General features: G+C 41.0%; 1 protein-coding gene across 1 annotated transcript in view; it reads left to right on the top strand.

Annotated features, from left to right (window-relative positions):
• Window positions 1-25,975, top strand: part of PLB1 (phospholipase B1) — an 84,849-nt gene that overhangs the window by 38,747 nt on the left and 20,127 nt on the right. The window contains exons 26-46 of the mRNA XM_068404186.1: window positions 1,350-1,431; window positions 2,083-2,187; window positions 2,870-2,965; window positions 3,439-3,510; window positions 4,132-4,191; window positions 4,564-4,624; window positions 5,354-5,412; window positions 7,212-7,279; window positions 8,313-8,356; window positions 9,608-9,716; window positions 13,450-13,501; window positions 13,645-13,725; window positions 14,853-14,918; window positions 15,313-15,413; window positions 16,284-16,365; window positions 16,795-16,899; window positions 18,734-18,829; window positions 19,937-20,008; window positions 21,870-21,947; window positions 23,934-23,994; window positions 24,693-24,751. Coding sequence (XP_068260287.1) covers window positions 1,350-1,431; window positions 2,083-2,187; window positions 2,870-2,965; window positions 3,439-3,510; window positions 4,132-4,191; window positions 4,564-4,624; window positions 5,354-5,412; window positions 7,212-7,279; window positions 8,313-8,356; window positions 9,608-9,716; window positions 13,450-13,501; window positions 13,645-13,725; window positions 14,853-14,918; window positions 15,313-15,413; window positions 16,284-16,365; window positions 16,795-16,899; window positions 18,734-18,829; window positions 19,937-20,008; window positions 21,870-21,947; window positions 23,934-23,994; window positions 24,693-24,751 — 1,609 coding nt within the window. The remainder of the gene's footprint in view (window positions 1-1,349; window positions 1,432-2,082; window positions 2,188-2,869; window positions 2,966-3,438; window positions 3,511-4,131; window positions 4,192-4,563; window positions 4,625-5,353; window positions 5,413-7,211; window positions 7,280-8,312; window positions 8,357-9,607; window positions 9,717-13,449; window positions 13,502-13,644; window positions 13,726-14,852; window positions 14,919-15,312; window positions 15,414-16,283; window positions 16,366-16,794; window positions 16,900-18,733; window positions 18,830-19,936; window positions 20,009-21,869; window positions 21,948-23,933; window positions 23,995-24,692; window positions 24,752-25,975) is intronic.

Here is a 25,975-nt window from a genome sequence, read left to right as displayed (position 1 = left end):
TTGTCAAGTAATAATGAGGCATGCCCAGGAAGACAGAGCATCAGAAGAAAAAATTCATGTGCTAGAAGGATCAAAATTTCAGGGAGGGATAAAGGTGGCCGATATGAGTTCACAGAAACTTAAAATCGGTCAGGTTGGAATGGCTCTTTAAGGATGGAGATTCCAGCATCAGTCTGGGCGTCTGTTTTGGTGTGCTACTATCCTCCATGTGAAACATCCTGCAACTTGTGATCCTCTTAGTTGATTAGAATGAATTTGTGGGAACTCTGTCTTGAAGGATGCTTGCACAGTTCTGCTGAAGGAAACCACATCGCACAGGTGTACTTATGAATGGTTTTTGCGGTGGGTTGGCCCCAGGTGGCAGCCAAGCACCCACACAGCTGCTCCTTCACCCCACCCCAGCAGCATGGGAGAGAAAACAAGAGGAACAGGAGCAAGAAAACTCATGGGTCAAAATAAAGACAGGGAAACCACTTAACAAGTACCAGCGCAGGCAAAACAGACTTGACTTGGGGAACTTAACTGGATTTATTGTCCATTAATATAAATATTTAATTACTGATTCAGGTATTGGGAAACAAACAAACAAAAAAGTTAAACACTTAAAGCACCTATCCTCCCTCATTCCCAGGCTCAACTTCACTCCAAGCACCTCTCCCTCCCCACTGTTACTGCTGCAGGGTACCCTCAGTCCCTTCAGTGAGGCAAGGGTGGCACAAGGGGTTTGGGTCTGGACATAGTGGTATCTCTCTGCTGCTCCTTCCTTCTCACTCTTGTCCTGTGCTCTGGCATGAGTCCTTCAGAAGTGTGCCTGCTCTGGTGTGGGCTCATCCACAGGTTGCAGTCCTTTCAGGGGAGTGCCTGCTCTGCCATGGAGCACCTCCTTCTCGTTCCTGCTGTTGTTCTCTCCTCCTCACCCTCTCTGGTGTTTTCTGCCCTTTCTTAAACAGGTTTTCACAGTGGCACCACTGTCTTGGCTGACAGGCTCAGCTGTGCCCTGTGGTTGGTTCATGGAAGCTGTCTGGAACTGGCTATGCCCAGCGCAGGCAGCCCTGGCCTCTCCTCACAGAGGTCACTCGTGCTGCTGAAACCTTGCCATGGGCACCCAGTATGGTTTTTGCTTGCGCGGAGCCTTTTCCTCGCTTTATGTTCATGAATTTATCCCTAATAAATGTGTTTCTGCTCAAGAACCAGGGCTGTGCAGAAACTCAGAGGTGAGAGCTAATGCTCTCCTTGAGCAGTCTTTCGGAGAAATCCCTTTTGGAGAAGCTTTTAACCCTGCAGCTTGTGAGCTCAGGATCAGGGGAAAAAAGAGGAGCAAATCTCAGCACCATGCTCTCATCCCACAGGATCCTGTGCCCTTGTGTCATAAACCCTAAGGCAAATTCAAATGAGCTCAAGAAGTTGGTCTACTTTAACAGAAAGTATCAGGTAAGGCACGTGGCATTTGTTACAGGTTTAATGTCATCCTCCTATTGATCAAGGGACCACAGAGGGACAAATATTTGGAGGTGGGGGACAGTTTCCACTCATTTTAATGACATATTTGTAGTTGTAATTTAAAAAAGAAAAAAAGTGATGAGGAGGTGGGAGTAGACTCAAGATCTTTACAACTCTGATTCACTAAAAGAACAAAACAGATGAGAAGAAAAATTGTTAAAGAACCATAGAAAGTAGAGTATATCAGAGACCCAGCAGTTTTTTGATCACTTATCTCGTTGGAGATCAGATTAAGTCAAAGAACATAACTCAGGAACAAACTTTGGGCATGGGATGTCAGCAAAACCAAAAACGCTTCAGTGGTTCTGGAGGAACATCTTTTTGACAGAAAATCTAATTACTGAGCAGGTTGCCTGCCCATGTCAGTCAGGCAGCCATCCCCAGGCTGCCTCTCTGCAAAGAAGCCCAGAATGCATGTCTCAAGGATGGCTGCATTGGCAGCCTGTCGTGAGCTGGAAACCATGGCCACGCCTGTTTCTGCACAAGGAAGGGGAACCCTTGGGTGAGATGTAAATGCACAGAGGGACTCGATGAGCTGAATGTAAAAGAAGGAAGGGTGAGAACTTTTCTTTGACTCTTTAGGAGAGAACCCGCCAGTTAGTGGAGAGCGGAAGGTATGACACTACGGATGATTTCACAGTGGTTATGCAGCCATTTCTCATGAATGTGAACATGCCAAAAACACAGGTAAAAAAACCAAAAAACCCACCCCTATATTAAATCCTGATGAAATTCCACTGACTTTTGAAAATTGTCTTGGCTGTAAATGTGACCAGCAGTTTTCTGGCCTAAGAGTTGTTATATTCAGTTGAGCTAACATCCAAAATAGCAGAAAATGCTTATGAAATAACTTGTAGATAATGGGCAACAGGAATACAGACCTTGAAGACATGATTTTGGGCACTGAGTCTACTTCACTGCAATCAGACGACAATGTGGTAGATATTTAGTTTGAAGTCTTCACCAGGGAGCACTTGCCCTATATCCCCTGTGCATCACAAAGTCCCTTCCAGTACTTTGGTAAATTATTTTTAGTATGAAAACCCACGTGCTTCAAAAGACTATAATGTGTGAAGCTCAGGGGAAATAAAGAATACAATCAATATCTGTGCCCAGGTATTGTGTACGCAGAGTCATAGTCGTCTGTATTCCTCATTACTTTGTAAATTCTATATTAAAAAGCTTTAAAAGGCTTCATAGTTCTGAGTTACTAGCATTCTCTGGCCTGGTTTAATTCTCTTGGCCTCAAAGGCCTTTGCAGCTACTTAGGTTTGAAGTCAGCAGGATAGCTCACTGGAAGAGAGAGGGGATAAGGCATAGCTTGTTGCACATGTACTGCCTCTGTGACAGCATCCGTATCGTTCTCCAGGAAGGGTTGCCAGACAGTTCATATTTTGCCCCAGACTGTTTCCACTTCAGCCAGAAGTCTCATTCCCAGGCTGCACGTGCTTTGTGGAACAACATGGTAAGATTTTTAAAGGTTGTATTGGTTGCTCCTTGTCTGTTCCATCCTGCCCTTGGCAGCCAAAAAACCCCCAGGGAGCTACTGTGTAGCTAGCCCTCTCTCTTCTGAACCCTTAAATGTGTTTACAAAGGAAAAGAGTGATCATGTGAAGAAAGGTCACCTGAACTGGTAAACCAGTCATATCAAATCAGTAAATTTCAGAGTATGTTAAGACTGGGGGTGTTAGACTTCTTTCAGGGAGATGACATCTGCCTGGCACGTTGATCATCAGGCCATGTTGATGGTGCATGGGAATTAGCCTCTTCAGCACGCAAAGCAGCAGTGCATGGAGGCATCTGCCAGTATGGGTGCAGTGCACTGTGGTTGTCTTGCTGCACTGCAGAGGTGTTTTGCAGTGGCTGGTAGCACAGCATTACCCGTTGCTCTCTGATGCTTATTGACTTTTTCTTCTGTGCTACCCCCTTCTCCCACAGCTGGAACCTTTAGGGAAGAAGACAGATAATCAACAAATAGAAGATGAGATTGTTCTAAAATGTCCAAGTGAGGTCAGTTACAGGAGTATCTGTGTTTGCGTAGAGGTGCTGGGGGTGGCTGGGAGTCTGGGCGAGCCTGGAGCGCTATCTCTGTGAGGGGCATCTGACTCTTCTCTGCATAGTTTGTGCCAGGGCCACTTGTAGCAGTATGAGCACTCCCCCATGAGATGGAGGACAAGCTCATCTTAGGAGTAGACTTCCTCACAGCCACACATCACGGTTGGCCAAAATACAAGGGAAGGTTTGGCTTACCTAGTCAAGACCATCAAGTATCCACACTGAATGACAGAGCTTCAGTAAGGGAAACAGCAACGATGGCACTGGTCAGCATAGCTCTGCAGAGGTCACTGGGATTACCTTGCAGTGGGACCACGAGCTTCTTGTTAATCAGACACAGCAGGGTCCCAAGCGTATTCTGTAAGTTCTGGCTGTGTAAAATCAGTGCTCCAGGTTTACACTGTTATTGTGTGGATTTTAAAAGTGCCATTTCTTTCTTTTTTTTTAAATCCCTGGGATTCATTTGCATCAAGTTGCTAATTATCTACAGACATCTGAGAACTGAAGGTTGGGGAATGGAAATCTCTATATATTCTTCTGATGCTTTGCATTGACTCAGATTGCCTTGTTTTGTAGGCTGAGCCATTCCTGAGGACATATAAGAACAGTAATTACACATACCCTAACCAAACTCCAGTAAGTGTCTACATCACCATCCCACTGTTACTCTGCTGCATCTGCTCCTGTATGGTAACCAGATGAAGCATGCTCTGCACCACAAGTGAAATCAGTCTTTGGCCAGAGGGGTTTGGGAGGGTGAGTTAGGCTAAATGCATCCAGAAACACCTGTAAGAACACATGGTCCGACAGCATGGTTATCAGTACAGGATGCTAATTTAATCTGAAGAGTACTGAGTATGACTAGTGAATTGAGCAACCAAGATCTGTCTGGTTAATTACATGCTAAACAGGCTTTGGTTTCTCCACCTGGCTTCTATGAGGAAGATCCTAGTTACTACTGACTGTATTTCCTAGCCAAATGATATATTGCTTTCTTCTTCTCTTTAGAATTATGGAAGCCAGCTGCTATGTGAGGACAGGTCTCCATCCTCCCCTCCTGCAACTTCAGGTAGTCTTGCCTGTTTTGTGTTAAGAGGCTGAATTACTTTCAGCTGTCCTTCACGCTGAGTTTTCATTTTTGCTGAAATGACTGCTGGACTGTGAAAAATACTACTCAGAAAAGATGTCATGTTTTTCAGCAGCTGCATAATAGATACAATGCCATACTGTCACTCAAGGTAACATTCTGACTAAGAAGCTCCACTTAACTCACTGCCAGTGGAGAACTTCAAAATATCTAATAATAAAATCCAAATTTGTGTGCTGACATAGCCTATAAGTAATACCACCTAAATCTTGGGGAAGGAAACTGGAAATCCAGCTTCATGCACGTTGGTCTAGGACATAGCAGTATTCAGTTTTTTTAATAACTTCATATTGTTTTCTCCTTAGTCCTTCTCTGCCTTCTTACAGCTTTAATATGCCATTCCTGCTTTGTCTAATACTGCATTGTTTTACCTTCATCTTGGTGCTGGTTATTGTTTGCAACTTACTGTTATTTGCTCCTTGCTCTTCTATCTTTTCGGTAGCAATGTTAACCATTGAGATGCTGAATAATATGCATATGCTGCTGCTACAACCATGTGAGATGAGCTGGAGAGATCTCCTGTTTTATCACCTGGGTATTGCAAAAACAATGTCTGAGCATCAGAGTGCACAATGGCATGTTTCACATATACAGTGGTGAAAAAAAATAATACTTCCTATCCAGGTTCAGCTGCTTCTTTTTCCTTTGCAGTGCATTCCCTAAAGCCAGCTGATGTGAAAATTATAGCAGCCCTTGGGGATTCTTTGACGGTAAAAAGATAGTGTTTTTACTGTTCTCTTGGTAAAACTACAAACATGTGCCTGCTCCGGTGGAGGGGAAATAGCTGTTGTACCTAGAAGCAAAGATCCATTCATTCATGGATGATAACTGATCTAGCAGCTAGAACAAGAAAGAAGGTGTCAGTTCTCCAGCACTCTGTTCCCCGCATGCACGTATTCACATGCTTCTGAACTCAGGCAAAAACACAGGCAAATCCTTTAAAGAGGTGCTTAAATAGTTTGCTGAATTAGAGACAGAAGAGATCAAATGCTGTTGAAACTAATGGGACATAGCACAAGCCTTAGGATGCTGTGTTTTTCAAAGTTTTTCTGAATAGGAATGGACTAGCGAACCTGTTCTTTTGCCTCAGTTCTTTCAGGAACAGAGTGTGACTAAGGGATGTTGGATAATAGCATTTTATTCATTTCAGCATTAATGAGATAAGGGTGTACAGGGGTGAGAGCCCTCTGACTTTATCCATTTTGGAATATATTCAGTCTTTTTATTGTGCTGGTTTTACCTTATAGCTAATTTCTTTATCAAGATGTAGTTCTTCCTGAGGATGATTATCTTTGGTAGCCTAGAAGGAACATGTCTCAAGATCCAGACATCCTATATTCCAATTATGTCTTTCTGCCTAATGTTTTCATACTGGTCAAAGACTGAAACTCTACAGCCAGCTCAAAGGAAACACTGGGCAGAAAGATGTAATTGGAACATAGGCTTCTCTGAATCTGAGCCTTAACAACAAAGACGTGTATACAAACCATGAAGTCTTTACAACCCTGTCAGGCATGTTGCTAGAACTCCTACACACAGGAGGCTACTGAAATAAATAGAAGCATTTGAATGGAAACTTGCAATATTGACAAATGAAAGATATTCTGTATATAGCTGTGGTTGCCATATTATAATATCCAGGACCCTGCAGGTGTTTCTGCTTCTAAGTATAGTCTGTAGGAACTGAGAATAAAATCTCCTTTCATAGAAAGTGTAGTGGTGCATTGCTGTCTCAGAGCTGCAGTTGGCCCACACATAGTTATTCTGAACACCAGTCTTCCGTTAATTCAATAAAGCTAATACATAGGAGAAGATGTAGTATTGTGGTTTAATCTGAAGTAGCAGCAAATAGTCTGCCTGGTCTTGTGCTATACTGAAGTACTACCCCCTACCTAAATTTAGCATGAAACTATAGTATCTCAGCTGGCAGGCACTCTGCTTCTGAATTCTGGCGGTGTTTTAGGAGGGATGTAGTTGCTAGCTCGCCTCTTTCTTCAGAGTGAGTGTAGAGAGTGCTTTTCGCCTTGCTGTAGTACTACTGTAAGGCTCTCCATTTGGCACAATACTTCTCAAATTGGTGTAAAGGTATTATGGGGCTTTTTTCTGAGATCTGTTTGTTTTCTCTGTTGAGTTCATATAGTGTTTCTTATCATTAGCCAAAAAAGATTATGTGTTTGTTTGAGTTGTTTTCATCATTCTTGAGTAATGCAACCGTAAATGAGTTATCTAGACCCATGAGAAGAAAGCCTTTGTTCCATGGCTTCATCATATATTTTGTGAGTCATACACAATACAATGCCCATAAATAATTACAAAAGATATTGATGCATTCAAATAATTACAAAAGGTATTGATGCATTCTTCAGGAGGAAGGCTGGGGAAAAGCCAGGTGCCTTCTAAAGCTTTTGAAGAGATGCATTCAAAAGTAAATCAAATGACCATGTATGAATGACTGTTGTATTAGTAATTGTGCTTTAATTTCATCTGGTTAATGAAAAATAATGTCCAGGCTGGTACGGGAATTGCCTCAGATAATCTCCTGGATTTGGACACTGAATATCGGGGACTGTCTTGGAGGTAAGTCTTCAGCCAAGGTGATGAGGAGATGTGTATTCTGTCCTGTAAAGAGTATTATTCTCTTCCACATGCTTTGGGGCTTTCAGCTGTCAGAAAGGTGAAAAAAAAGTTGCTTCTCAGGCCAGCATTTCTTGTGAAGATGTATCAAGATCCAGGATTTGTCATAAAGGTGGCTTCACAGAAAATGTTTTCAGCAATGGATTTTAAGCTAGCCTTTTGACTTCTCTCATGCTTTCATCTTTGGCTACTTGTGACAGTTTGTATTTTTTTGGTGGGATGGCAAGTTGGAAATATACACAAATGGAGAAAAATCACTGGAACAAACAAGTCAGAACCGGCTGCTTTTGGGACAACTTCTCAAAGTTTCCTATTTCTGAAATTTTTGAAGCACCCTGGAACAGTTTGTTTAACTGGAGAACTTTTACCACATGGAGCACACAGCTGTAAAAGACTACATTTTTTTGGTGTGACGATGTAACTCAGTTGATATGGACTGAAGCAGTTCTGTGCTGTCTTAACCCCTCTCCATAAGCCAGAGTGTGGCCTCAGTGTGTCACACTAATTGAAAAGATGGAGAGAACATACCCCTGTGCAGGAAGCAGAAGAGAATAAGGAGCCACTGCTGCAGCCCTCTTGTCACCCAGGGGCTGGCTGTTTGGTGCTGCCTTAGAGTGTCTTCATGAGGCTGGAACTGGCCTCAAAGTTGACCTTCTAATCTGCAGTACTTTAGGGCTCAATCATTTGAGTATGTAGCTGTCTCAGGCATTTTTCTGCCATTTCATAATGATTGACTATACCCCCATACAGCTGCAAAGTCATTAAATCCTTCTGACAAGCATCTTTACCACTGAAACCTCAGCTGTTCTCCCCGATAGCACTTCCCTTCTGTCCTCTCCACATAATCTGATACATTGATAGTTACCAAATTAATCACCCTTTACTTTTTCTCATGATGCGTGGTAGCTTTTCACTTTGCTTATTGTCTGTGTCCAGCTAAGAGATGAGTGACTGGGATTTCTCTTTCTCATTTTAGTATTGGAGGAGATGGGTCATTAGAGAACGTGACAACTCTACCTAGTAAGTAAATGCTTTGCTAGATCTAATTGGCAAGATTGAAGAGAGGGAATGAGCTGATTTCTGATATGCTTACAGAGAGCTCTTAAGTATCTCAAAGCTATTTTAGAGTAATTAACCTTTCAAAGAAACGATATCCTAGGACTAATGAATAAAAGGTTGGCTTCATCAGTGAAGCTGAGAAGCAGCTAGAAATTTCCTCCCTTTCTTTTCCCTCTCCCTTCTCAACTGCTTGGTGAGTGTTCCTTGAATTTCTAAGTAAGTGTGCTATGTCCATGCTTGTGATGCAATTAACATTTGCTTTTAATAAATATTCCACCACAGTTTTTTCCAAAAAGAAAAAACTACTCTTTGCATAGAGTAGACCTCTTTGGTAAATAAAGCTGACTACTTGTACATGTAGCCTGAAGGGAATAATTTTAACTTTCTCTTCACTGAAACATGCAACTTCTTGTAGCTTAGTCTATTGTTAATGTAAAGCCACTGGAGTTTCAGTTTGGATCAGCTGTAATAATAAACTTCCATTTGAAGAGGGCCAGTAAACTGTCCTTCTATGTGTTGCCCATTTATTATAAGCAGAATGTAACAAGAATATAATTAGAATAAGCAATTAATTGATTCACTGGATGCTATTATATTTGACAAAGCCTTCATTAAAATGTGGTTAAATTCAATCTTTTTAGCTTTATAGCCTACAGTGTGACCATTTTCACTATCAGCTGTGAATTAGTCTGTCAACTTCCTTTTGGAAACTACTGTGAAGGTAATGGAGACCATGGTGGGATTTCATCAGAACCATGCATCTGAGGCTTTCTTCTTCATGTTTGTCAGTAGTACGAGATTTTGCACAGTGGTGAAGTAGACGCAGATCATCTAGCCAAAAACGAGTTCCTGCTGGGCTGAAGTCCCCTTCAGGCTCACTTCACAAAGTCACCATCATATGACTGAGGATTTTATTTTAGGCTTTAACCACTATAACATGAGAGATAGATAACTGCACACAGTAGTCCTCAATTCTGCTCATCTTATCCACCGGTGACAGGGCAAGGCACAGCAAGCACACTGCTGTCTGAGTTGCTGCCAGCTGGTGATCCTTCTCACCACTGCTTGGTGGATGCAACTAGTTGAGTGGAGGCTGCAGCAGCTGTGCTGTGCTGTCAGAGAGCAAAACTGTAGCAGTGCTGGTGTGTGCTAGTCCCTGTAAGCAGGCAGCAGATGTAGGCATTTTCTCTTCATTACATCTTTCTTTTTCAGACATCTTTCGAGAGTTCAATGTTACAATCATGGGCTATTCGACTGGCATGGGGAGTGAGAATGATTCAAATGCATTCCTTAACCAGGCAGTTCCTGGAGCACAGGCTGAGTACGTAGCTTTTTGTTTTGCATTTGCAGGTGATGGGTGCTTCACCTAATTCCCTTTCAACTGCCTCACGTGCTGTCACAACTTGCTCTGAATAGCAAGCAAAACCAGTCTTGTTAGAGTTCAAAATTGGCTCAAAACCTGTTAAATGTATGGGCTTATTTCATAGCTGAGCTTTCAAATGAAGCCAACAGTCCTGGCTGTGAAATGCACAAACAAGAAACTGGCAGAAACTGTTTGGTGGTAGTGGTTTCTACTCTTCCTCTTTAACGTCTATTCATTTATCTATTTTTCTGTCAATAAATCTCTGAGAGCATGGATGTTTTCAGAAAATGAGTGTGTAGTGAATCAGTAAAGAGATATTAGGAGAAAAACTTGATTAAATCTTCTATAATTCTGGCCTCAGGATTCTGGATAAGCAAGCAAGAATGGTTGAGAGAGAGGAAAAAAAACTAGCCACACTCTGGAATCTGAAGAAAGGAAAATTGCTGATGGTCATATATGGGTTTTGGTGCATTGCAGACCTAGGAATTGTAATGTCTTGCAGTTATCTGAATTTGGCTCTTTGCTTTTAGTCACACCTGGGAGGCTGCATGAGTTGAGCTTTGCTATACTGCTTATCCTAGAAATCCCTGGCTTCTTATTGAAAGAGTCAGTGCTGTTTAATTAACAAAACAGATGGCTGCTAGAATTCAGTCATAGTTTGGGCACAGGTTCTGGCAGACCATGCCTGGATTTGACATTGTTAGTGGATATTACCTGGACCTTAATTTGTTTGTTTGTTTAAAGAAAAATTCCTCTTACTTTCCAAAGAGGTCTTGGAAGTGAAGTTCAGAAGCCAAGTGAGGTGTTTGAGTTTGCTGTATCTAAGCAAAGATTGTTAGGATTTATCAGGTATTTTTATTGCTCTGCTGTGGGCCTTGAGTAACTTCTGACTCATACCAGCAATCTCAGTAAATGCTTGGATTTCCTGACAGAAAGTCTGGTAGGTGCCCTGATATATCCTATAGCCCTCCATATCTGAGAGAAGGGATTTTGTTTCCTAATGATGACTGAATGTGTCTGTGTATGTCAGTGAAATGTGTGCACGGATTATGGCTCTGATCCAGCCATTAATGAGAATTTATTAACATACTTCTATATGCAGCATATATCCAGATTAGCTTCAGCTTTTGCTTGTTATAGGAAAGAATGAGATAGATGCCTGTCTTGTATTTTGTATCAGTTAAATCCTAAACAGGCGTTTTGGAGTGGTGGGAGGACTCGAAACAGGATACACAACCTCTGAAGTCACCAATATGACTTAAAGCAGTTTGTATCAGTAGTAACCAAGGCATTACTATTAAAAAGTTATTTGTTAGCTATATGAAATGAGTTGATGGATGTTAGTCTAATGAAAAATTGGCTACTTCATCTATACCAATTAGTCTTCTCTCTTCCTATGGAAGCAGCTGGACTGGATAAACATGATGAAGTGGAGCTATCTATGTTCTGCAACCATGTTTTGTAAACATTCAGCAAGGAGATGCAGACAACAATTGTCCCAGATTTCTGATAGTCTTCTGTTGTTTCTCTGTCTCGTAACTCTCTATAGACAGGTGTGCAAAAGTAAAGTCCTGTAAGCTACTACACTAATATCCATGAACTTTGAGATGCTTCTTTTGGGGTTCTGTTCTGTCATATTGTGGCTTTTAATGCATCTGAGAAGATGAATGCATCCGAGTTGAATATTGCAATGTATTGCAACATAAGGCAATGTTTCTCCTGCTTTAGGTATTTGGCCCTGGAATGATGATGCAATCCAGTATTTATTCTTCATCAGCCAAAAATATCCATTTTCCTGTGATTCAGAGGCCAAAAAGAGTCCACCAGCTAATGCTGGTATTTCAGAATTGTTACCTGTCCTGTCTCACTTTTGGGTGCTAATCTGGAAACTACTTTCCAGAAGTGCTGGGACCCTTCTGAAATCAGTTAGTTCTGCACCCTTACCAGTTTTGGAAACCAGGTATAAGAGTTTCTTAAAATGAAATCAGTGGCTGCTTTGAAGAGCTCTTTAATGAACTTGATGGCAACGTAGCAATGCAGGTCTCATTCAGCAAAACGTTCCTAAGCCCATCTGCATTCGTTGCCAAAGTGCTTACGTACATGCTGGAGTTAAGGATAGATCCGAAGCCCGTTGCTAAAGCTGAGCCCGGCTGACATCTCTGATTTCATGTGAAAAAAAGGAGATTAAGTATTTAAGACTGAGAAGAAAGAACAGGTGACAGGAACTGTGAATATCTGTATTTCCCATTAGCAAACTGTTTCTCTTGATCGAGATCTGCATGTGGTGGAAACTGCAACTCAAGGATGGGTGATTGCTGGCGCTGCTTCATTCAAAATGTTGTTAGATCTTACTAACTGCGTTGGCTCAGGATGCATCAGCACTTCAGCAACTGCATGAGAAAGCGAAGGCGTTGCAGACTGTCAGCTTAATAAGTGGTGTTTTCCTCTGGATCAATACTGAAGTCAATGCCCTAACTTAGGGGTTTCCACAGTAGGAACAGAAGGAAATTGTTACCACTTGTGGCTTGTAATAGCTTTGGGATATAAATAAGTAGATTATGACATTGGACAAGGGTAATGGTGAACAGAACTATTACATGCATGCATGTGTCACAAGTAGATGTATGACAGGGCTCATTCCCCAGCAAATACTCTTACGTTAGAGTTAGATCAGTATTCAGTTGGAGGAGGGTGGCGAGATGTATCTCCTGTTCTTACATAAACACAGCATTGCAAAGCAGAGCTAAGCTCTGGTTGCCATACAAAACAAGTGTCATGCTTATTAATGTCAGCTGATATGCTTCCAGAAATGATAGACAGTCAGTGAAATGTTTCTAACAAGAGCCTGGAGGGAGATGCAGCTCATACCATACCACAGAGCTGCCTGGAAGGCCAAAGCTTTCCAACCACATTCTCTTTTCTGTGCATATTTGAGGATAAACGTGTCAGGGCACTCAAACAAGGTTGAAGTGTTCAGCCTAGGTAACTCAAAATTCATGGCAGTATATATATATATATATGTACATGTATACATACAAAAAAGAGAGTGAGTGCTCACCTGGCTATTGGAAAACAGTGAGGCTGTCATCTTAACTTGTCTGAGTAATCCTGAAAGTTTCTTGGGTTTTTAATTACCCTGGAAAGGTAGTATGCACAGAGCTCTCTTACATAGTTGAAAAATAAGTATTGACTCTGGGTGCAGGCTACAGAAATGAGGGGGGTGTGCACAGTGAACTCTGAAACACATCAGCTTTGCAGAGGGATGAGCTGTGGTTTATGCACAAACATTACTCAAGAGGTCCGTTAAATACTGGGACTTGGGATTCCTTTGTTTTAGTCCACGAGGCATAGATTGATAGCAGCCTGGTACTAAACAGGCCATCTGCTTACAAACATGTTGCTGTGTCTGGCTTTTCAGCTGTTTTAGGTGTTAAGCACTGTAATAGAAGCTAAACTTATGGTTCCAGATTAATTATTGAACTTGAGTAAAATCAGCATTCAAGTTCAATTTGATGTTGACTTTCCACAAGTATGTGAACATGTAATTTGATCACGGCAACATGAGGATTGTACTGTCTCCTCACTCAACCCTTCTGATATCTGAGAACTTGATTTAAGGTGTCTGAAGAGCATTAATGTTCATCTCTCCATAAGGGTGTTTCTTTCACTCACTAGTTGTCCTTCTTCACAGGCACTTACCAGCCCAAACAAGAAATCTCCTGAGACTAATGAAAACTGATCCTGTAAGTTGTCTGGGACTCCTTTAATCTGAAATGAAAAAAGAAACAGGTGTTGCATTGCATGATAAATCCACCTGCAACGATACCATATACATATCACAAAGTCAAAGAACTTCAGGCTCATTATCATCTTCTTTATCGCACAGAGAATTGACTTCAGTGCTGACTGGAAGCTCATAACTGTGCATATTGGAGGCAACGACCTGTGCAACTATTGCAAAGATGCTGTGAGTAGTCGAACTGCTTAACTGAAACTGTACTGGGTCTGTGATGTCAGTGTAGAAACATGTCAAGGGAAATCTGTGGATCCTTAGAGCCTTCACAGAGATAGCATGAGTTGTATGTTCTGCTGTATTTTTTGATGGTGGTTGCTGGTGACAGTGCTCTGATATAAAAACAGTTACCAGCAACAGAGTAGGATGGTTGTGTTCTCGCTGGCTTACTCCAGGGTAAGAACCACTGTCTTTGATACTGTCTTTTGACCACGAGCAAAAAGTGGAAGGGAAGAAAAGCTTCACTCCTCTGATGTGGTAACTGCTCTACTCCTAGCACGGCCTCTTTAAACATTCAAGAAAGAATTATACTGCTTTGAACTACCACTAGTCCAATCCTACAATTGTTATCACCCTATAACTCAGTGTAGGGAGGTGCTAGGAACAGGTGAGGTATGTATTAGGGAAGTTGCTGCAGTGCTCAGTATCATTTTAATTTTATGCTTCTCTGGATCATGGAGAAGCCTTTAGGGCTGCCATAAGGAGATCATGGGAGTTGAGTGGGCAGGTGGCAGGGAGAGGCCGCCTTTCTCTGCTAGCTCTTACCCTCTTGCCTTTAATATGCTAACTTCTCATGAGCATTTTCAATTCTCCTGCAACCCCTTGTGCTTGAGAAATTTGCTGCTTCTGCAGGAGCCTCGCTAGGCATCTTTGCTGCTGTTGCCAAGTTTTATAGCTTTATTTATAGCTATGACCTTGACTAGCAATGATTTCACCTAATTTTATGAGAGCTTATCAGCTGGCTGTGAGCACACCTATGGCTGCTTGGTTTATGCTGTTCAGGTTGCATTCAGATTGAGTTCCTTCCTGTGTCTTTACATGAAGGACCCAGTGGATTTGGGTTAAATATACTGCTACTCAACAAGGTTTATTTTAAATCCAAAATTTCACCAAGTCTTTCTACATTTTAGATTAATTTACATGCTTAAAATCCCTGGTGTATAGAAAGAAGCAAGAATGTTCTATTGACCACAGTGTTGTATGGCAGAAAAAGAAGTGAATTAATGTGATTCTCCAGCCTCCCAACCAAAATGCCTTGTCTCTCCATTTAGCAGAAACCTCTTCTCTTCTGTTTCTATCAGGATCACTACTCAGCTGTGAATTTCATCAGGAGGATTCAAGAAACTCTTGATATTCTGCATACACAGGCAAGTGTTGTGAAATTGTCATGGCATTCTAGCTTGTACTGGTACATGACTGACTGGTGCTAGCTCTTCTATTTGTTTGATTTTGGGTTTTTTTCCAGTCTGGTACCAAACATATTCCATTGACTTCTACAAAAGCATTTTTTTCTTGTCTTGACTATCTAAGAGCAGTGAGATGCAGTCTGAAATGACAGACAGTAACCCTGGACCATGGTGTTGAAAAAGAATAAAAAGCTGAGTGGGGGAGCTTGGTGGGATTTGTTGTTGCCTTTTTTTTTTTTCCCCCAACAATGGAGAAAGGGAAGGGGTGTCAAATGGCTGGACTTTGGGGTAAAATAAATGTACTGTGGGCTGCGTAACCAGTTCCTCCCAAGCTAAAGTCTGGCTTACCTTTCAGGTTCCGAAAGCTCTAGTGAGTCTGGTTGAAGTGATGGACCTCCTCCCCCTGAGACAGTTGTTTGTGGATACTCAAGTTCAGTGCCCCACTTACAGGGCAGAGTAAGGCTTGTTTGACTTCCTTGTGTACCTGGCTTACTGTCCATGATGATAAAGCATGTTCTTATTCCATACTTCTCTCATCATTTGAACTGATGTTCAAAGGTGGCACTACAGTCCTACATACATCCCATGCAGTGCTGACATCACCCTGCCTGATGGTATTGTCTTCTCTTGGCTTTGACCTAAGTGTTGTCAGAGGACCTGTGTGTTTTGTCTGTCTAGAACTGTAAGGTTTCTACATAATGTACACCTCAATGAGCTTGGGTTAAAGTTATTGATACAGGGTTTCTCAAGGTGGGCTTGAAGTCCACAAGCATTTGGATTTTCAGGCCTTTTGAGGGAATGTGAAGTATTTGCAGAGTAGACAGGTTTCTCCTGTTTCAGAGGCTGTATTGCGATAGGTAATTTGCATTCTTTGCTGACCCTACAGATTGGGACAAATTCTGTGTCTTGGGAATGCAAAAGAAATTGTTGATTGGAAAGGTATCAGCTCAGAAGTAATGCAGCCAGTACATTTCAAAGATCTGTTTTCTAGTTTCCGAGGGACTGGCATGCACCTCTGTCAGGCTGCAGGGCCTTTGGATGCCAGGGTGTAATGAATGGGACAAATTATCATAGTACAGTGTACATCTCTTTGATATACCTGGGGGTAAAACCAAACTGATTTAGAGTAGTATCATTCATCCAAGGCAGAGAATAAAACTTAGGGTTGAAATGACGAATGATGGCAAGGACGATAAGACATTTTCACAGACTGTACAGGTTTCCCTGTTCCTCCCATGTCATGAGGGCATCGGGTGGCAACAAGTGACTTCTGCATTCTCAAACCTCTAACTCTATTCGTTTTTTCTCCTCTAACCTCTCCTACAGTTATCTGTGTAGTTGTGCTCTTGGAGGAGAAGAAAACTCAACAAATTTAATGATGGTGAGGGAAGCCACCAGAGCTTACCGGGTACGTTTATCGAAAGTGGTGCAGCTACTTTATTTCCAGTTGAGGTGAGCTCTTGATTACCAAGCCACATATCACAGCAATATTTTACCAAATGAGCCCTGTGAGCTAAGCAGGAGGTAATTTGATGCTACCCAAAAAGCCATATGACCAAAACCATCAGGAAAGCTCTTCAGAAAAATTTTGTTTTCTAGTACAGATGGATAGGTGGGAGTTTAGTCACCAAAATCTTGTCCCCCACAGACAGCTGTAGAATTGTGTTCCAGCCTTGTCAGCCACTTTGCAAGGCTCACCTTTTGCGAACCTCTGTAGCTATTTCAGTTAATAAGTAAAAGCTTCCTTCTGATTCTCAGGCTCTCAAAAAAAATAAAAACCAGTTATGATGCAGAGATGTTGACGGATTATTGGTGGTCATTTTTCTGTTTCTTGCAGCTTGGCATTCAGAGACTAGTGGAGTCTGGCAGATACGATACTCATGAAAATTTCACAGTGGTTGTCCAGCCTTTCGTCCAAAATCTAAAGATTCCTCTTGGTCAGGTATGGTCTAAAGAGACTTCTGCATGCAAAGGACTAAATGTGGGTATCTAACCTGTAGAGACTATATGCAAAATAATTTCAGCTTGTTCTGTGCTTTTCTTATTAGAACTTGTTGCTTTTTGGTCTAGTACTTCAGATTTCTTCATATAGTTAGCAGTTCTTTGTTTTACATATTGTGCTGTCAATGAATTACTGTTTTGGAAAATGAATCAAAACCTGAGTTAAGAGGTTTGTTATGTGTATGTTCTCAAGGGTACATAAATATTTTTCTTTTTGAAAATATAACGTGATTAATAAAAGACAGAGATATTAAGTTACAGTTCTTAAAGCAACATAGCTGCATTGCTCACTGGAGACTACAGCACCACCTCCTTTTCATGTCCCATAACTCATTCTTCTGTGTCTGACAGAAAAAGAAGTTTACATATGATCTGGTGGAAGTAGTAGTTTTATGTAGGGAGCCCTTTTTCCTGTTATTGGCAATTATGTTTCAGTACCTTGAGTAGCAAGTCTCAGTAAACTATAGATCTAGGAAATGACCCAAACCTTCTCTGAAACTCAAACTCCATTTGCTAATTTTCACACACATCTACACTTCCTCACCTCACCTGGAACTAAGAGCAGATGCGGCAAAATATTGAGCAGGGATTGCTCTGGTATAATTGAACTGGAGTGATCCTGAAAATGCTGGCAATAGATAGTAATAAGTTTGAAAAGTTCAGATGCTGCTACAGACAAATTTGGAAAACTGGCTGGAAGCTTCCCAGGAAAAACAGGTTTTGATTTTTTGGGGGAAGGGGGATTATGGGTTCTTTTTGTTCTCATGGGTATTTTTTTTGTTTGTGAAGCTGGTTCCTGTGAAAAGTCATTGCGAGGGGTTTTGGTATGGAGGCAGGCACCACAGAAATAAGAACAGAAGCAGCAAAATATTTCTGAACTTTTTTATAGTCTTACAAGCATTAGTTCAGATTTTAAGAAAGCTCAGGATGATGTTTTTTCTTCTTATCTCACACACAATTCAGATGTTCCTGAACTGAAAACTCTGCCTCAAAACTTGGCAAAAGATCAGACATAGATGCAAATTTTGGTAGTAGTCCTCTAATAAGCTAGCCCAAGCACACTGAATCAAAACCTGGTCAAGTTTTGAGGAAGGACTGCTCTGACCAAAAAAAATGTTGTTTCAGTCACCTGCGACCTAAACTCTTTCTCATCTCAATACTCACATGAAAGCCAAGATATTTAATTTTCCAAACTCTGTTTCTTTCAGATGCTTCAGTATCTGTATTAAAGTACAGCTTTGCTCCGAAAGGAGACTGTACTGGGGTACTTGGTCAGCCCGGCTGCCTTCACTTGAACACTTACTTGCTTCTTGCTCCTTTCAAACTTGCAGAACCGACACAGCTGTGAAAAAGCAGATGGGCTCTCTTCCTTCTGGTAAAGCATCCGTAACATGCTTGTTATGATGTAAAGGTACTGCAGAGCATAGTGGTGCCTGTGGTGCCAGTTCTGATGACATGCCGAGGAGAGGAACCCATCTTTATTGCAGAACCCAAAGAGAGTCTAGACACATAATTGAAAATGGTGGTTTTGCTACTTCTTAATGGATCTGCCCTTGGATGCATACAAGCATCTCTAGTTAAGCATTTCTGGTAGCTCATGGATGTGCTGAAGTACACTTTGTATCACCAAGTAATCATGAGATTTTCTGCATTGGAGCAGCAAGAACAAGTAGCACAAACCTCCCTTTACTGTCTCTGATTTGGCCTCAGCAACCCCAAGTTGGAGCTGTGTGGATTCTTCTGCACTCAGATGTCCTTTACGCTTTCATTTTTAGGACGGACATCCAGATGTCTCCTACTTTTCACCTGACTGCTTCCATCCAAGCCAGAAAGGCCATTCTCAGCTTGCCAAGGCTCTCTGGAATGCTATGGTAAGGTGACAGGCTCTGCATACAATGTGGTCTTTACCTAGACCTGGCTGCCATTAAAATAATCTCTGTAATAAACATTGCAATGAAGGCCTGGATAATGCTGGGCCTTGTGTTTGTTTCTTCTTTACTAGTCAGATACCCTCAAATTTCTGGTGCTGCTCCCAGCCTAGAAACTCTTGCTGTTTAAAGCATGCGGGGAGGAGAGGGGTGCTGTAAGTGCATGGTTACAGCCATTTGTGATTTCAGCTGAGCAACTTCAATTCTACTTCACCCATTGTGATGAAAGGCAGGACAGTATTCAGTAAGGATGATGTTTCTATGAATTGATGTGGGAAACCACCAAATAAAGTATTGTAACTGCATATGTCAATTTAAAATGGATTACTTAGGAGTTTGTTTTAAATCCATGTGTTGTGAATGTCTCATTAGGAATTAAAGTGGCTTTAATTCAGTTTAGTTTTACTACCTTTGGAAATGAGTAAAGCTCAATAAAAATGTGTTGTTAAAGATTGCTTAAGCAAACTCATTTTCCTTAGCATTGCAGTGCAGTAGGAGTACACATGCAGTCAGAGGCAGTATCTCAGATCCTGTATGGTAACTTTCTATGTACTTTGGGGTAGTGTCTTAACAGTTGACATGATTGCTTGCAATCTTCAAGCAGTGCCTCTAATTAAATTTGGTTTAATCTTCTACGCATAAACAGCCTTTTGTTGGAGATGTCATCGTGCAGCTTAGCTGTAAAAATTGAGGGACTCTTAGTGTCTTGTCTTTTATGCAAGACAAGAGAGTTTACGACCTTGCCTTCTGGCGAAATTCCAAGGTACTTCATGCGCCCGCCAAAATCCTCCAGGAGTTTAAACTGATCCAGTGTAGCTTTCCACTTCCCATTTTAAGCTTCTTTCTAGAGTTGCTGTTTTGTTATGTAGTTGCCATGTTCTTTCTGAGAAGTAGATGCATTTCAGCCTTGGGTAAATCAAGGTCTGTAAATACAGGCAGCTTTATATAAATTTGAAAGGTATATTTATATTCTTCTGGATTAGAATTGTTATACAAACGTAAGATGAGCCAACATGGTTACAAAATAGGGGTTTTTGTCTTCCTTTCTAGTTACAGCCTGTAGGCCAGAAAGCTGACTCATTTGATTTCACGGCTGACATTGTCCTCAACTGCCCAACTCAGGTAAATATACCCACATTGTGGACCCTGGGTATCAGAAGGCTGTACGTGCTTGTACTTGGTGCAGAGAGCAGGGGCTTGGTATGTCTGGAACAAGTTTACTGAAAATTTTTGTTCTCTGCTTTCCTCTGAGTGAGCAGGTGCTCTCATGTACCTGCTCTGGTGTCCCTTGGCTTTTTACTGTGCAGTGAATACTGATTGACAACATGCTGGTTTGTGTGTTTTCAATTGTAGCAGAGGTTGTGTTTTGTTACGTTAGTGAAGTACACAGGCAGCTCACACAGCAAACAACAGAATATTCTATATTAACTTTCCCATTAGAATCAATGGGGTTGGGGCACCACAGTGGCTCTGAAAACCCCATTATCTGTTATCTCTTGAATTAGTGGTGGGTTGGTTTTCCTGGCCTGATGCATAACAGGGATACTTCAGACTCTTTGGAAGCTGCTTCTACAGTTATAAAACAAGCTGCTGAACTTGCAATACAGTTGCTAGATATCAGCATGTGGAAATGACCACTGCAGTCAGCAATAATTGACTCCCTTCATTCCGCAGTTTCAACAAGGAGGCCAAAGAACTGAACAGACCAGGGAGCTGAGTTATACTCTTAGATCTGGAGACAGTCATTCAAGTCATACAGGAGAATTTTGTCCACATCCTATATCCATCCTGTCAGAAAAGGAAGATTTGCTGAGTTATTAATCAGCATGTTTCAAAAGTCCTCAGATTCACTTAAATTGATCCGACTTAATTTTACCCAGTATTTTTTCCAGGCAGCTTAAATTAATTTAGCAACTTCTTCAGTGCCAAATAATGTGGATTTTATACTTTTTTCCCTTCATCCACTCCTATTCAAAGATGTTGCTTTTCAAAAGTAGGCAAGGAAAAGTTTTATATCCCTTGCAAAGAATACATGGCCATTGTTTTCAGAAATGGTAAGCCCACAGTTCTTTGAAAAAGTCATTGATAGAAGTGCCTGTAGATTTCCCTGCTCATAAAGCTCTGAGGTAAACACTATGAAACAGTGCTACAAAGGAATAATAAATAGACTGTTTCCAGGGAATTTCACCTTCTGTGTTACTAAAGGGGGAGTAGTAAATTATTTCAGATTCCGACACCCACAAATTCCATTTATTGTTCCCACAGTTTCTCACTACAGTTTTAAAATCCAACTTCCAGGTAGTCATGTCCATGAAAATATCAGATTGTAAGGGCCCAACAAGCCAAGGAAAATTATTTGTATTGCAGCAACTTAAAGCAGGATAAAACTCTGCAAATAAAAGAACAGTGGGTCTTCTAATCAATTAAATATGCCTTCTGATTTTAGTGCTTTGTAAGACCTCCTCATGCAGATACTGGAATTGCTCTTAATTGAGATAAGTGGCATCCCGGTGGAATTTTTTAGCCTATACAATGTGCATGTCTTCCTGAATACATGTTGCATTAGTAGGGGACAAAAATAACCATGCAATTTATATAGCCTCTCTTGGAGGAAAGAGCGATCCTTTCAGTAATCAATCTTTCATCTCCTCTCTGCTGACACAGGAAGATCTGCCCAGGTTTCTCTAGACTTTACATCAGTGTCTTTTGAAAGCACTAAACATCTAATAAAGTCTAAGTAATTTGTGGAAGGTTAGGAGAGGAAAATGTTAAACTGCAGTCAGGATCTGGCATATGTTATTTTTGCCATAAGGTGCTAAACACAAATCTTACTTCTGAATTTTAAGGAAGGAGCATGGTTTCAGAATCCAGATCCCCATTTTGCACCTTAGGCAATTACTTTCTTGGTGATATGGTGTCTTGATATCACTTGCTGTGTGTTTATTGCCTAATTTCTCTTACTTTTGTATTCTTCTTTCTCCAGAACAAACCATTCCTTGCAACATACAAGAATAGCAACTACACATATCCACCTGTGGAGCCCACTAATGAGCCAATAGAGGTAAGCGTTGCATCTTCTGCTGCATTTTAGGTGAACTACGCAAAGCTGTATCTGGTGACTGTTCACACATCATCCTGAATTTATAGATGAGATAAATTACAACAGTTTCCAGAAAGGGAAGTCTATCTTGCATTGCCTTTTTGTCCTGTGTAAACAAATGTTAAACTCTTATTTTCCTAAAAGCCAGAGAAAATGAATTGTATTAATTGGTGCAATTGTATCAAAACTGCTCAACAGTAAGTCACCTGGGATGCACCATTAATTCAGATAGCAAGTTCCTCACATTAGGGAGGAGATAACTTAGAACCCTGAGCCCTCAAATGATCTGAGGAAGGTTTACACATTTTCTTCCTGAGCCACTGCACTTCCATGCACTCAGGTAAGCTTAACCTGTAGAGGGCAATCACCTTTACATATTGGATATGCGGCCAGACACAAAGGATGATAAGAATCCATTTTCAAAGGTATTCACTTTCTACCATGACTGAGCAACTACCGCAAGGTAGATTAAACAAATTACAGAAACAAACTTTGTGTAGGACTTGAAGAAATGGGGCAGTTATTTACTCCTGACAAATGGCTGCAGGCATGCAGACTAAGAAGTGTGGCTGGAGATGGCAGTCAAAATGGGCTGGGCTAGTTCAGCATACTGGGAGTCCTCATGCATAGCCAAATTATGAAAATCTGTGTGCCTTGGGGGTTACAAGGAGCAACAGCTGTTATTGTTTCAGCAAGCTGTAGTTTGCAATATTGAAATGGGATTTTTGTCTGTAAAGCTAGAGTGATACTTTTAATGGGTAATTCTTACACTTCCACTGAATGTCAACAGTAATAGCTTTTGAAGTGATAGGGTAAAGGAAAGAAACAGTAGAGAGAGTAAAGGAACAGTTTCCTCTCTGATCTAAAAATAAGCCCAGCTGTCCTTTCTAGCCTCTGCAACCAGTGTTTAACTGGATGGCTGATAATAGAGCCTATTACACCATTTTTTTACAAGAGCAGATGAATTTGTCTCCATGTTTTTTAACACTAACTATGCTTTCTGAAGACCACTGGTCCATGTAGTTTTTCTCTGAATGGTAGAATTGTGCAATCGTAATTGGGGTTGGAAGTCACCTCAGGACATACCTAGTCCAACCTCCCACTCCAAGCAGGACTGGCTCTTAGATCAGCGTGAGCAACTGTCTTTGCTCTTATAGGGGCAGCCCATTACAATAATTACTATTTTTCCCTCACTGCCTTCTTAGCTAATATTGTTGCTCAGTACTGAAGAACGTGGGCAGCACATTCATCAGCTGCTTCTGCTGGTGAACCAAGATGTTCTGTGATGTGTGGTTGACTCAATTTCCTCAACTGGTGGAATAAATGGAATAGCTGTTATATCACCTACAAATGTACAGCAAAGTCCAATTCTTTAGAGGCTGATAGCTCTCTTTACAAAAACTTTTGAAGTTCAAAATTTTTTAAAAATTTATATTCAGTGAAAGCAAGCCCTTTTTGAAAGTTCCTAAGAAAAGAATAGGTTTCTAGGGAAATAATAATAATATAATATAATACATTGATATAATAACTTTTCAGAGGATTTTATTGTTGATTTTTGTTTTGTTTTTACATCTGATGTCTCTTGACACAGAGCAGGACTTCAAACCTGGAGACCCCACCTTCTAGGTCATGGACAATATCTCCAGGCTGTAGAGGAGAGGAAAAAAATTATCCTCCTCATAGAACTTTGTCATAAGCAATATTTCTAGATGAAATGTTTTGCCTTTGGGAAAATTTTGTGCTTTGGCTAGAAAATTTCACCAAAAATAACTACTGTTTGGACAGAATTCCACAAAGAAGAGGAAAGGACTATTGAGATATATAGGTACTAAACTAGGATCTATGTCTTAGCTTGGTTTTGCCCTTCACTGTACAATTAAACCATGTACAAATTCTGTATTATCTTCTAAGCACAAGGTGAATCAATTTTGTAACTTGCCATTTCAGAATTGGGGCAGTGACCTGTTGTGTTCTGTACAGGCTCCATCTAGCCGTGTCCCAACATCAGGTGAGAAAGAACTTGTAAGCTAAAATCACAGACAGGAAAGATTTCACCTTTTGTTTTTAAAAACAGTAAGATCTTGCAATTGCAAATCCTAGATGGAGAGGAAACAATAAAAGCTGATATATTTAGCAGCAAAGGAAGAAAGTCTGTCTTGCCATACACAGCAAGTTCTGCAACACAGCAGGTGTGCTCTCTGTGGAGAAATATGTTCACATTTATCATGTACATATATCATATGCAGCAACATGGCAGATTAAGATTGCCTAGGTAGGTTAGTGGCTCAGCAAGTTTGACCTACCTGGTGAGCCTACTCTGATAAGCAGCGTGGCAGGAGTGCTGTGTGTAGTTGGAAGGCTTTACGAGCAGATTGCTAGTGGAAAGTATTGATCTATGATGCATACCTGAAAACCAATTAAAAGAGATTGAATGCATGCATCCCTAAACATATCTAATCTGTTTTCATTTTTTCCTAAGCTGTTCTAAGGTCCATTTATTTCCTTGTTACTTGAGTGCACTGTTGCAAGTGAAGGCAAGAAGTTAGGCCTTTTGCATAGCTGACGCATAGAACTTGAGGCTCATTCTTCCTAAAAGTCTGTAAAAATACCATCAGGTTGGAACCAAAAACTTGAATCTTTATTCTGTTAAACAGTATTTTGTGTCAGTTATCAATAATCATGCTTTTTTCTCCTACTGCTTTTTAGTACATGAGCTACAACCTGCTGACATCAAAGTCATAGGAGCACTGGGAGATTCCCTGACTGTGAGTACTGCTATATTCCCACGTTTAGAATGAGAAGAACAATTCTCTATTTCTACCTAGATGTGGTCATGTCAGGCATTATCAGATAGAAAGCAAATTGCTTGGGCTTGGCAAAGCAAAACTCATCTACCTGTGTCCATTTGCAAAGAAATAGCCTGAAGGGATATGAGTGATATTGGCAATTGTGTAATCCAGTAATGAATAATTCAGGCCAGAACAGAAATGGGATCACATTCTCTATGGTCACAGTTTATTCAAGTGTTTTTGAAAAGGGAAATATCTGCCTTATAATAATAGTCTTTTCCAACATAAAAACAAGAACAAGCAACTGGCATTTCTCATGCAATAAGAAATCTTGATGAAAATTCCCATGGAAATAATTGATTGCAGAATGAAGTGCTTCTCACTTGAGATAATTCTGATACTTACATATTTCAGAATTTTGCTTTCAGGTGTTGCTTCCTGGTTTAGGCATCTTCCAGTTAAAACTGATGTATTTCGTGTACCGAGAAATGCAAACTGAAAAGAAGAGTAGGCACAGAAAAGAAAGGCCCTAGAAAAGAACAGCAGGGAACACTGCAGATCTGCACTGAAGTTTTCTGAGAAAAAGTTCCAGAATTACACAGCACTACAGAATTGTTCTGGCATGGGATGAAAGCAAATGTTCATGTCAACAGTTCCCATGAATTTCAACTCCTGGGTTAAAACAGTGCTCATTCTAGCAGCTTCAGCTCCTGTAGAGTTCAGAGGGAGCTGAAGGGACTGAAGCCCTTAAATGATCAGGCTTATGTATAGGCAGGTGTGCATGTCTTCACCTCCTCATTAGCTCTGAAACTGATTTTGCTTGGCCTGGTGCAATCCTGGCTTTTTCCCCCCTGCTGAACTTTGAGCTTTTCTTAGAAGACCTCAGTAACGACCCCACAAGTCTCCCTCCTATCCATTGCCGTGACTCTTAAAAATAACTTCTTGTTTTTCTCCCCCACATCTAGTGCTAGACATGTGCACTGGCACACATCTCTTCTTTTTAAAATTTTAATTCTTTGAATACATAAAAGTCTCAGAGAGCCCTAATCATAAGGGCCAGACTCTGATGCTTGAGGTCCCTGTCTTAAGAGCTGAGCAAGACAGTTTTCATACTGCCATTATTCATGCAGTTCCTACTAGTTGCCATTGCCACAGTAAGATATTACTGGGGTTTTTATTAAGGGATTTATTGCTGGGGGA

The sequence above is a fragment of the Nyctibius grandis genome, chromosome 1 (genome assembly GCF_013368605.1).
Source record: "Nyctibius grandis isolate bNycGra1 chromosome 1, bNycGra1.pri, whole genome shotgun sequence".
Classification (NCBI taxonomy): domain Eukaryota; kingdom Metazoa; phylum Chordata; class Aves; order Nyctibiiformes; family Nyctibiidae; genus Nyctibius; species Nyctibius grandis.
Note: the sequence above shows the minus strand (reverse complement) of the source record. Positions and strands in the feature narration are given on the sequence as shown.